Source organism: Rhinoraja longicauda, chromosome 8, assembly GCF_053455715.1.
Source record: "Rhinoraja longicauda isolate Sanriku21f chromosome 8, sRhiLon1.1, whole genome shotgun sequence".
Taxonomy (NCBI): domain Eukaryota; kingdom Metazoa; phylum Chordata; class Chondrichthyes; order Rajiformes; family Arhynchobatidae; genus Rhinoraja; species Rhinoraja longicauda.
In genome coordinates, this window is record NC_135960.1 from 52565837 (window position 1) to 52578258 (window position 12422).

Below are 12422 nucleotides of genomic sequence, written 5' to 3' on the forward strand. Positions count from 1 at the left end.
TCACAGGAATAAAAACTGCCACCTGCTCTCTGGACCCCATCCCCTCCAGCTTTGTCAAGGCCTGCCTTCCTGCTCTCTCTCCACTTATCACTGCAACAATAAACTCCTCCCTGTCCACTGGCATCGTCCCGCCATCCCTCAAAATCGCTGCTGTCACCCCCATTCTGAAAAAACCTGGTCTAAACCCTGACACCCCAAACAACTTCAGACCAATCTCCAACCTACCCTTTCTGTCCAAAGTTTTGGAACGTGCTGTAGTTTCCCAACTCAAATACCACCTCTCTACCAATAACCTGTATGAAACTTTCCAATCCGGATTCCGCTCAAACCACTGTACTGAAACTGCGCTCCTCAAAATCACAAACGACATTCTCCTCTCCTCCGACGCTGGCAACCTCAACATCCTCATCCTACTTGACCTCAGCGCCGCCTTTGACATCATAAATCACTCCATTCTTCTCACCCGACTTGAAACCTCCCTTAACATCACCGGCACAGCCCTATCCTGGTTCAAATCTTACCTCTCTGACAGACACCAGTTCATCTCCATTAACAACTGTAAATCCCCCACCGTTCCCCTCCCCCAAGGTGTCCCCCAAGGCTCAGTCCTTGGCCCCCTCCTCTTCATCCTCTACCTGTTCCCCCTTGGTCAATTAATCCGCCGTCATGGTCTCAACTTCCACTGCTTCGCCGATGATATCCAGCTCCTCATCTCCACCAAGTCAATCTCCTCCACCACACACTCTACACTGACAAACTGCATTACTGAAATAAAATCTTGGCTTCAATCAAACTTCCTCAAACTCAATTGCAACAAATCTGAAATCATCATCATTGGTCCAAAAATGCTCACCAAATCCACCCAAAACTTCATCCTCAACATTGATGGTCTCCCAGTATCCACCTCACCTCACATCCGGAATCTTGGAATCATCCTTGATCAAACCCTCTCCTTCGACAAACACATCAAACACATCACAAAGACAGCCTTCTTCCACCTCAAAAACATTGCCCGTCTCCGTCCATCCCTCTCCTCCACAGCTGCAGAAACCCTCATCCACGCCTTCATCACCTCCCGTCTGGACTACTGCAACAGCCTCCTCTATGGCGCACCCTCAAAAATCATCAATAAACTTCAATACATTCAAAACCGCTGCCCGTCTACTCACACACACCTCGATCCGTGACCATATCACCCCCGTCCTTTATAAACTCCACTGGCTCCCCATCCCCCAGAAGAATCCAGTACAAAATCCTCCTCATAACCTACAAAGCCCTCCATAACCTGGCCCCATCCTACCTGACCGACCTCCTCCACAGGCACACTCCCACCTGCACCCTCCGCTCTGCCGCTGCCAATCTCCTATCCCCCCACATCCGGACTAAACTCAGATCCTGGGGGGACAGGGCTTTCTCCATCGCTGCTCCCACCCTATGGAACTCACTACCCCAAACCGTTAGAGACTCCCCCACACTCACCACATTCAAAACATCGCTGAAGTCTCACCTGTTCAGTACTGCCTTCAACCACTGAAGGTCACCTCACCTTCTGTCTCCTTTCTCTGTTCATTTATTTATTTATTTATTTATCTATTTATTCATTTCCCCTATGTTCTCAAAATCTCTGTAAAGCGTCTTTGAGTATATGAAAAGCGCTATATAAATAAAATGTATTATTATTATTATTATTATCCGGGACAAAGGAGCCAGCTTGATCTTTAATCTATCTGACAGTCATTCTGCTGATTCATTCCACCACTGGTACTCCATGGATGCAGTGATTACTATCTACAAATTGCATTGCTGTTGTTCACTTAGGCTGTATTGATATTACCTCCCACAAAAAAAGAAAAAGGATAGCAGGTGCATTGGAACACCAGCAGCAGCTAGTCCAACTTCAAATCACATATCTTCTTAGCCTGGATATGTATAACTATTCTTTTATCATCACTGAGCACAAATCCAAAAACCCAATATCCAACAGTATTATGGAAAAATCTTCACCAGATAAGGTGCAAATGTTTAAGATAATGGCCTACCATATTCTCAAAGCAAATTAAGGATGGACATTAAATACTGCTCCAACCAGTGATACACACATCCAAAAGATGAATATTTAATAAATTAGCCAGTGCGAAGTATGTACTGTCATATACACAGAGTCTGAATTACCATCATTTACGCTTCATCTCATTTAATGGTAATTAGTGTTATTTTTGTGATTGATGAGTGTAGTTTATACACACCTGGATTCCAAAAGGTTGATCCCTAATGTTCATATCATCCTTGGCATATCTGGTATCAATTTAAAAAAAAGGACATTTAACATATCGATTTACAGTTTTGCTCTTCTTATAGTAATTTTTTGGAAAAATTTACTTCTATTCCCGAAATACTTTTTATTGAAGAAAGCAAACAGCCCACATGGAAAAGGTTGCTGGAATACAACACGAGGACAACATGAACTATATGTATGCTGCAAATTTGCTTCACCCATGAAGGGTTCCTAATTTTAGGTCAATGTTGCAATTTAAAAGAAATATCGTGTTGTTTTGAAAACCATCTATAACCCTCAGTCATCAGCAAGCTAGGAAATGTTCCGATTAGGGGATACACAAATGTAATACTCTTAAGGTAATAGCTAAGTAATGTTCTAAAATGTGTGGTAGTTGCACTGAAGGACTACTCCATTTTCTGGTTATCCCAAATGCCACAAAATTTAAATGAAACAAATAATTACACGTATCCCTAGATGCTGGCCCATGATTATTCAGTCATTGAAAGTCTTTGGGTATTTTTAAAGCAGAGATTAATAGGCTCTTCATTAGTAAGGACATCAAAGGTTTCAGGGAGAAGGCAGGAGAATGGGGTTGAGAAGAAAAAATAGATCAACCATGATTGAATGTCAATGGGCAGAATGGCCAAATTCAGCTTATGGTCTTAAATAGGTCAATAATAGTGAAATGCTGTAAGATGGGAATTATTTTCTTCTTTTACATTTTTTATGTGAACAAGAAGATTTTGATTCTTCAGCACTTGAAAGGAACTTGGACTGTATAGGTTAATTTTTAGCATTTCCTCTCACAAAAAAAAATTAGATTCTTGTTACATCTTTAAAACTGAGGGGTGCGAGCCACACACATTTTTTGTAATGAAAGATTGTACTTACTTTTCTCGTGGAGCGACTTTCTGCCATTCAAACTTGTATTCGGTCTCGCCTTCTTCTGCCTGCAATCAATCAGATTTTAGCTCAGACTACATTAATAAAAACTAGTACCAACTTAAACAACTGGGTAAATCCATAAAACCTCGATTTCCTTACCTCTTTATTCTCTTGATTGTGAATCATTAGAAGAAAAATAAAGGAAACTTAAGTTAGCTTTCAGTACTCCACAGTGAAAATAAAGTTTAAAAACCAAAAAGCAAGGATGAGATGGTACGGTCTCTCTCAAGAAACTTGTGAAGCATTTTAAAACAAATCAAACCTTACCAGTCTTTGCTCCTGGAGGTGCCTCGTACATAAAGTTAAGCCCATTCTTTACACGTTCATCCCCCATAAGTAACCTGAAAAAAAAAATCAATTTGGAAACTTTTAAATTGAATTTGAAATCACCAGAGCACAGAATCATTTCTAGATCGCTTTTTAGACATCTGTTTATTTACATTGAATTACACTGACACACAGGTCATTAGCCCAACTCATCCATTTTGGCATTTATGGTCCACTCAAGGTTACTCTCATCCCCCTCAATTAAATCTAAAACTTTTATTCCTTTCTCCGTCAAATGCTTATCCAACCTCCCCCTAAATGCATCAATATTATTTGCTTCAATCATTTCCTGGGGTAGCGAGTTCTAAATTCTCACCCCTCTTTGGGACTCATCTCATATTTCCTGTGCATATCATGGTATCTTAGACTAATGACTATTCCCTTCCCCATATTTGAGGATATTCCCTCTGTATCAAAGACTTGTATCATTTTAAAGAACACTTATAGGTCACTGTGTGTGTTGGTGGCACAAGCCACAGGGTGTTGCACGTGTCAAGTGCCCTGATATAAATCCAGAATCCGCTGGCTAGCAATTTTTGCAAAAAAGGTAGCCGAGTGCATAAGCCTCCCCCTGCCAGTCCATAACCTCTACATCATCAAGACTCTCGCAGTGCCTCCTTATGGCAACAGGGGCCACCTTCAGTCCCAGGCTGAACTGCACGGGGATCTCGGAGGAACTCTGGCCCCCAGAGATGCAACGTGCAGGCCCAACGGCATGTGGACATGTCCTGACGTCCATCAACCAGGTCCCAACTATGGGTTAAATAGCACCCCGCTTGTGGGTAAGGCTCAGGAGAGCCAAAGGCACCGGAGCTGGAGTCCCTAAAGACGGTCGGCTGACCCCTCATGTGTCTGCCTTCCGGCAACTCCTGCAACCGAGTAGGCCCCAGACGTAGCAGCCACGGCGTTCCTCTGGAATCAGCCTATCAGGTCGAGAGGGGAATGCAGATGCTGGGCAGGTTTGTATTCCCATTTACCTGCGGCCAAATCAAATGGAGAGGACACTTCATCCTTGGCGGGCACAGTGAGATGTAACCACAGATGAAAAATCCCCCTCTCCAAGCAGGACAACACCAAGCCGCACCATCATCTCTCGCAGATGGACGGATGCCACTACAATAGGTCATCGTCCAATGTTCTCAAAAGAAGATATTTAAATAGAGACACTTGTATTTTTGGTAACATCCTTGTGAATCCTCATTGCAGTTAAGGCTTTATCAGTGCTTCACAACTTCCTTGCTCTGATATTCAATGCCTCTGTTTATAAAGTCCAGGATTCAATAAAAGCTTAATCACTCTCCCAATCTGCCTTGCTTTTTTTAATTACCATTGCACAAATACCCAAAGCCTGTTCTTGTTATCTTTTTAGAATTGTGCATTTTCATCTATATTCTCTTTTCTCATTCTTGTTATCAAATTATAAACTTTATACTTCTCAGGAAAAAGATGTAACATTTTAACTTGAACTCTGCTGATGACAGGTCACCGACGTGAAATTGTAAATCTGATCCCCTTTCCATTTATGCTGCCTGATTTGAGAATTTCAAACATCTTGTGTAAAGTCACACAGCATGAAATCAGGCCATTCAGCCCACCAGGTCTGTGCTGACTATCAAGTACCCTTCCACATTAATGCCACTTTCCAATGCCAGGGGGGTGGTTCAGCAGTAATTAAGCCTTTATTCAAAACAAGTAAAATATCATGGATGTTGGAAATCCAAAATAAATGTGTAAGAAAGAACTGCAGATGCTGGTTTAAATCGAAGGTAGACACAAAATGCTGGAGTAACTCAGCGGGACAGGCAGCATTTCTGGAGAGGAGGAATGGGTGAGGTTTCGGGTCAAGACCCTTCTTCAGATTGATGTCAGGGGAGTGGGCCGGACCAGAGATAGAATGTAGTCGGAGACAGTAAAACTGGTGGAAGAACTGGGATGGGGGAGGGGATGGAGACAGAGGAAAGCAAGGGCTATTTGAAGTTAGAGGTCAATGTTCATACCACTGGGGTGTAAGGTCCCCAAGCGAAATATGAGGTGCTGTTCCTCCAATTTGCGCTGGGTCTCATTCTGACAATGGAGGCGGCCCAGGACAGACAGGTCAGATTGGGAATGGGAGGGGGAGTTAAAGTGCTGAGCAACCAGGAGATCAGGTAGGTTGAGGCGGCCTGAGCGGAGGTGTTCAGCGAAACGATCGCTGAGCCTGCGCTTGGTCTTGCCGATGTACAGAAGTTGACACCTGGAACAGCGGAATATAAGAAAATAACTGCAGATGCTGGTACAAATCGATTTATTCACAAAATGCTGGAGTAACTCAGCAGGTCAGGCAGCATCTCGGGAGAGAAGGAATGGGTGACGTTTCGGGTCGAGACCCTTCTTCAGACTGATGTCGGGGGTGGGACAAAGGAAGGATATAGGTGGAGACAGGAAGATAGAGGGAGATCTGGGAAGGAGGAGGGGAAGGGAGGGACAGAGGAGCTATCTGAAGTTGGAGAAGTCAACGTTCATACCACCGGGCCGCAAACTGCCCAGGCGAAATATGAGGTGCTGCTCCTCCAATTTCCGGCGGGCCTCACTATGGCACTGGAGGAGGCCCATGACAGAGAGGTCAGACTGGGAATGGGAGGGGGAGTTGAAGTGCTGGGCCACCGGGAGATCAGTGGCGTTAATGCGGACCGAGCGCAGGTGTTCAGCGAAGCGATCGCCGAGCCTGCGCTTGGTTTCGCCGATATAGATGAGTTGACATCTAGAGCAGCGGATGCAATAGATGAGGTTGGAGGAGGTGCAGGTGAACCTCTGCCTCACCTGAAAAGACTGTCGGGGTCTTTGGATGAAGAGGAGGGGGGAGATAAAGGGACAGGTGTTACATCTCCTGCGGTTGCAGGGGAAAGTACCTGGGAAGGGGGTAGTTTGGGTGGGAAGGGACAAATTGACCAGGGAGTTGCGAGGGAACGGACTCTGCCGGAAGCAAAATGGGATGGAGATGGGAAGATGTGGCCAGTAGTGGGATCCCGTTAGAAGTGACGTTAGTTGGAGGATGATATGCTGTATGCGACTGCTGATGGGGTGGAAGGGGGACTCTGTCCTTGTTGCGAATGGGGGTTGGGGGGGCAAGAGCGGAGCTGCGGGATATCGAGGAGACCCTAGTGAGAGCCTCATCTATAATGGAAGAGGGGAACCCCCATTTCCTAAAGAATGAGGACATCAATAATATAAATCTAAAATAAATGGTTGATCTCACAGTGGTGCAGCTAGTACCGTTAATGCCTCACATCTCCTGTGACCCAGGTTCTCACACTGCCATCAACTCCCCCTGGATTCTACCACTCATCTACATGCAGGGGCAAGAAGTCCAAAGTTCACACAGATAGCACCAGATTTGAAGCTGGATCACTGGAGCTGTGGCAAAAGCACTACTAGCTGCGCTACTGTGCAGTCAAGCATTTATTTTAGATTTCCAGCATCCAGGGTTTATTACTCGTTTTGAATAAACTACTGCTGAACCACCTCTCTGGCAATGGAACATTAAATGCATCAGTGCAATTTATTCCTTCAGAAGAACACTCAACATATTTTTAATAAAACAGAATGCTCAGTTCTTCTTTATTACTTGGGACACATCTCTAGTAGGTTGCTCTTCAATCCTTTTATCTCACACCTACTATCATTTCATCTCTGGCCTTTGGTCAATCATCTGCCTATCATCACTACCCCCCCCCCCCCCCCCCACCCATCTGTATCCACCTAACACCTTTGTCATGTCCCTCCTCTCTTCCAGCTCCTCCCCCTCTCTCCCTGACATTCAATCTGAAGGGTCACATCCTCAAAACGAAAATGTTCTCCAGAGATGCTGCCTGACCCACAGTTACTCCAGCACTTTGTGTCCTTTTCTAGTGGGTTGGTATATTTGGACCAATCTAAACCACAGGTTACAACCCTGAGATTATATAGATATGGGAAGGCAGATAGAAGCTGAATTCTACTACAGGGAGGATGTGTCTTGTCATCTGTTTGTGCTAGGTCTATTTTATATGAAAGAAATTCAGTTTAGTTAATGGGGCTTAAACACACCTGCATTGAAAAAGTGCACAGTCCATTTCAATATGTATTCGAGGTTTCTCTTTGGTGATCACTGAACAGAAGAAAACAAAACCCTTGAGTCATGTATCAAATTGTCGACAAGCACAAAAGGTGCGTGCACGTACGGAACAGAGATGGAAAATTTATCATGCAAAACGAGCATAAAAATGAATTTATTTGAAATTTGACAAAATATATCAAATTGAATACAATTTCATACCTGTTATCGTATACTTCTTGCTCTTTTACATACTGCTGCATTAGTTCTTCTTGTTTCTTTTTTTCATATGATATTTTTTGTTCTGCCATCCAAACCTCAAAATAAGATGCATATAAACTTAGTCATTAAATCATTGCTGACATTGAATGGCTATTTTTGAGTCTTTTAAAACAGGGATAAAAGGGGGAAATAGGATCTAACAGAGTTCGGGAAGTTTTCTATTTATCAGATTTTACATCCAACAGAAACCAGACAAAAGTTTGATTAACATCTCAATCAAAGGCAGTACTATATTAATTACACTGCAGCTTCCCCTCAGGAGTATATTGGAATGTCAGCATAATTCTTTGTGCACAATGTTATACATTGGGAGTTGCAGCTACAATCCCAAGTCAAGTTCTATACCAAATGAACTAAAGTCGCCGCAGGTAATGCAATATATGCACAAAGTAAGTTTTACAAAGACTAAAAATGCTTAAGCACAGCTGAATTGAGAAAGACAGCCACCAACTAAAATTAGATAATATTTATCACAAATGCATTGTCTCTTACTATTATTCTAATGTAGTCAGTCTAAAAATGTAAATGTATACCGAATGCCAAAATGCAATTGCCATCTAAATTGTTCCTTTAATGTTGGAAAAACTTTAAAACAATTTTTACAAATTCACAAATAAATCCATAGACAGCAATGAAACAGCAAGAAATTGGGTAGGGCAACTAAAAGCTTAGTCAAATATATTGGTTTTGCTGATGATCATTAAAGAAGAGAGGGAGCAAGAAAAACAAATCCAATGCTGAAGACAAGAAATTACAGACTAACACCTGGATGACCGCCTGCACTGCTATTAATGTTGGGGTTAAAGAAGAGACAAGGTGAGGATCCGAGAAACAATTTGGAATAAAAGGGTCCGAGTTTTAAAAGGTTTCAAAAATAGGGAGAAACAACTCCTTGCATGTATTAAAATAGAGATGATTTTAAATAATTTGTCATGGTATCTGTCAATTATATAGCAGAGTAAATTAATTGCTGCTGGAAGAACATTTTAAAAGTGACGTTCTTATATAGGTTTAGTAAATATCATGGTGGGTTCTGGTATATTTTGAATTCATATGCATGGTCAAATGAATATGAATATGTAGCACCTTACTGCGGTTAGGTAGATGGTAATAACGGATTGTTGTATTTGTGACAAGCTTGATTCATATTATGATCCTCAAGAGGGCCAAACGGCATATGTTAAGCTCTTCTTTCCTCTCCATCCAGTTGATCCCAAATACTTTCTCATACTTACTGCATCAATGCAATTTTCACAGCAGGATGAATTTCTTAGGATCTGCATAAATAGATCTATCACAAGATTAACTCCCATTATTTGCAATACCTTAATCTAAAGATTCTTGGTATTGTTTTTACATCTACGGTCTCACCACTCTTCAATATGCTCCAATCCTAAATGTCAATGTTCCTGACCTTTTTAACTCTTCCCAAATTTAATCATTCAGAAATTATGTGTGGAATTCCCTCCCTCAACTGTAATATCTTTTTTTTCTCCTTTAAAGATGCTCCTTAAAACCAATCTCTTTGAACAAATTTTTGGACATCTGCCCCATCTCCCCTTCAGTACCGTGGTGTCAATTGTTATTTGATAACTCTCCAGCAAAACCACTGCCTATATTAAAGGTGCTATAAATACAAGTAGCTGTTGGGCATCTCGAACATTCTGCACTAAAACCCTTAAGGTAGGGATCTTAACTTTGTCAGTTAAAGGCTATCAATGAGCAAGGATCAAAATCTGCCAGGCTTCTGTCCCCACCTCCCTTTTCCAGTTTTCTCCCACTACTCCAATCAGTCTGATGAAGGGTCCTAACCCAATACATCGCCTGTCCAGTTTCCACAGATGCTCCTTGAACCGCTGAGTTCTTCCAGCACTGTATTTTGCTTGAGTAAGGATTGTAAGACAGTTTAACAACTAATTTCAACCTCAAAAGAAAATCGAATGATTAATTCAAATAGTTTCAAACTTATAAATTTAATATAGGTGGTTGGAAATATTTTCAGAACCACTTTTTGTTATAAAATTCCAAGAAAAAGCCGATTGATCAAATTTTCTCCTTCACTATTACATCATTAACTCTATGTTTTTGTTTCACATTCAGTCCCACTGATCAGCATCCTAAATATTTCTTCCCGTAGGATTGAGGATGACTTACGTCTCCGCAGATTTGAGAGTTTTGAGGTGACTAATGTGAGCAACTGTAGATTATGTCAGAGGGGGCAGGAGGTGACCCAATAGGGGCGGGAAATTGATAATTTGTGAGGTTCTGCAAATGTAAACACAGGCTAGTGGACAGTTTCACGTCATGTCAAGTCAATTTTATTTGTATAGCAAATTTAAACTCAACCCAAGTTGACCAAAGTGCTGTACATCAGTGCAGGTACTAAAAAAGAACATACAATAGCACACAAACCTAACAACACATAGATAAACAGTTTACAGCGCCCTTTCAGAGGGCCTCAAACGCTAGGGAATAGATTGTCATCTTTGTCATCTGTACCGAGGTACAGTGAAAATTGTGATTATTGTCATCTGTACCGAGGTACAGTGAAAAGCTTACTTTTGCATGCTATCCAATCAAATCAGATAATACCATACATAATATATAAATACAATAAAGTCAAACTCAAGTACAATAGGTAGAACAAAAAAGGACAATACAGAATGTAGGAAATATGCCGTAGCATTTTAGTGTACCAGTTCCAGAGGCAGAACCCAATGTCCACATTGTGGTGGAGGTGAATCGGGCAATACCCTAGCATTTGTAAAACTACAGAACGGCCTAATTCAAGGTAAAACACAACAGGTCAGGCAGCTTCTGTGGAGCGAATGGAGAAGCGACATTTCGATTCAGGACCTTTCTTCAGACCGAAGTCGACGTCTGGTTTGCAGAATGATGCTAAAATCCACTTTTACAACCAATATATTATTTATCCTCCATAAACTTTAATAGTCCAAATTTCTCAAATTTACTATGTGAATACGGTAAATGTTTTTATTTGAAGCAACACAGAAATCTGTCAAGGCCCATTGCTGTGTGTAAACAGATCAGGCTGTGTGGGGGGGGGGGGGCGTCATTCCTCCGCCCGGCCACTAACACAACGGGCTGGGAGAGGACGGCGCTGCTCCGGGGCCCGGCGGCCCCGCGGCCCCTCGGCCCCGCGGCCCCTCGGCCCCGCGGCCCCTCGGCCCCGCGGCCCCTCGGCCCCGCGGCCCCTCGGCCCCTCGGCCCCGCGGCCCACCACTCGCCCGCTTACCTTCTTGATGTTGGACTTGGAGGCCGGATGGAAATCCTTCTTACACATGAAGTTGGCGAACGACTTCCCCATGGCTGACCAGTGCTGCTTCGCGACCGAGACGAGCGGTTGGGAGCGGGAGCGGGAACGGGTTCGGGTTCGGGTTCCCGCAGAGCCGGGCGTTGAGACTACAAATCCCAGCCGCCCACGGGGCCAGGATCACCGGCGGGGCGGGGCGGCGCGGCCTGGCGCGGCCTATGAAGGGCCGCTGATCAACAACTGCGCCCGTCACTACTCCAAACCCTGGGCTTCATCCAGCGCAGCCGACACATCATTGCCAGCAGGTAAACCGAAAGGAAACATTTCCAAGCATTAGCTTTAACCCATATGTGTGACAAAACCCGAATTTCAACTGTTGGTTCGATTGGACTGTGATTCAGCAGAGAGGTGGTTTAACTATTTCCCAATTCCATTAATTTGACAGTCCAGGAAATGAATCAACATGAATGACCTTTGATAGGAGTGTCTTGAAATATTTTTCAGTTGCCTGGATGAGTGCAGGCTGCAGCTCCAATAGCCCATAAATGACAAAACATGCGTAGGCTAAAAACATACACCAAGGTTAAAATAGCTCTGCAGTGATAAAGTTATTTCTGGAATTATAAAATCCTATAGCACAGAGCACAACCATTCAGCCCGTCTTTTTAACTATTTCAGTGTAAAAAAAAACCCAACTGCATTGTTACTTCCTGACATTATTTTTTTTTCAATTGTATATTGTGGCACAGTTAGAAGAATTTCTGCTTCAGTAACCTGGGTTCAGTCCTGATCTCAAGAGACAAGCACATAGAACAGAACACAAGAACAGGTCCACAATGTCTGTGCCAAACATGACGCTAAGACCAACTCGTATGTGCCTGCCCTCTATATCCCTCATATCCCTCTATTCCTTGCAAATCCGTGTTTAAATGTGTGTATGCCTCGGTAATGAGGCAGTCTGGGGAAAAGATCAACAAAATAGCAAAGAAGCCCTACTGGGCATGGAACACACTATCAGTGAGAACTTTCAGAAGTACATTAAAAAAATGAAAATACAAATAAGGTTAAGTGTGGGGTCCTTACAGGCAAGAAATGAATATGGAAATGATGGAAGAGTTAAAAATACTTTGCATCAGTCTTCCCAGATGAAGGCACAAAAAAACCTGCCTGATATATGAACTCCCAGCTTAGAGTTCCATATTCTCTTCTCATGAAGAGAATATCTCATGCTCTGTCTCCTTGCA

At 42.9% G+C, this 12422-nt stretch overlaps 2 protein-coding genes across 2 annotated transcripts in view; one reads left to right on the top strand and one right to left on the bottom strand.

Moving 5' to 3' along the window:
* cirsr (corepressor of RBPJ and splicing regulator) overlaps positions 1 to 11350 on the bottom strand; it is a 27809-nt gene extending 16459 nt beyond the window's left edge. Inside the window, exons 1-6 of the mRNA XM_078403971.1 lie at positions 11161 to 11350; positions 7845 to 7939; positions 3491 to 3564; positions 3323 to 3333; positions 3170 to 3228; positions 2247 to 2295 (exon numbers count right to left, since the gene is read on the bottom strand). Of these exons, the coding sequence (XP_078260097.1) occupies positions 2247 to 2295; positions 3170 to 3228; positions 3323 to 3333; positions 3491 to 3564; positions 7845 to 7939; positions 11161 to 11232 (360 nt within the window). The 5' untranslated portion in view covers positions 11233 to 11350. The remainder of the gene's footprint in view (positions 1 to 2246; positions 2296 to 3169; positions 3229 to 3322; positions 3334 to 3490; positions 3565 to 7844; positions 7940 to 11160) is intronic.
* scrn3 (secernin 3) overlaps positions 11035 to 12422 on the top strand; it is an 18647-nt gene continuing 17259 nt past the window's right edge. The window contains exon 1 of the mRNA XM_078403970.1: positions 11035 to 11483. The gene's annotated coding sequence lies outside the window, so the exon portion shown is untranslated. The remainder of the gene's footprint in view (positions 11484 to 12422) is intronic.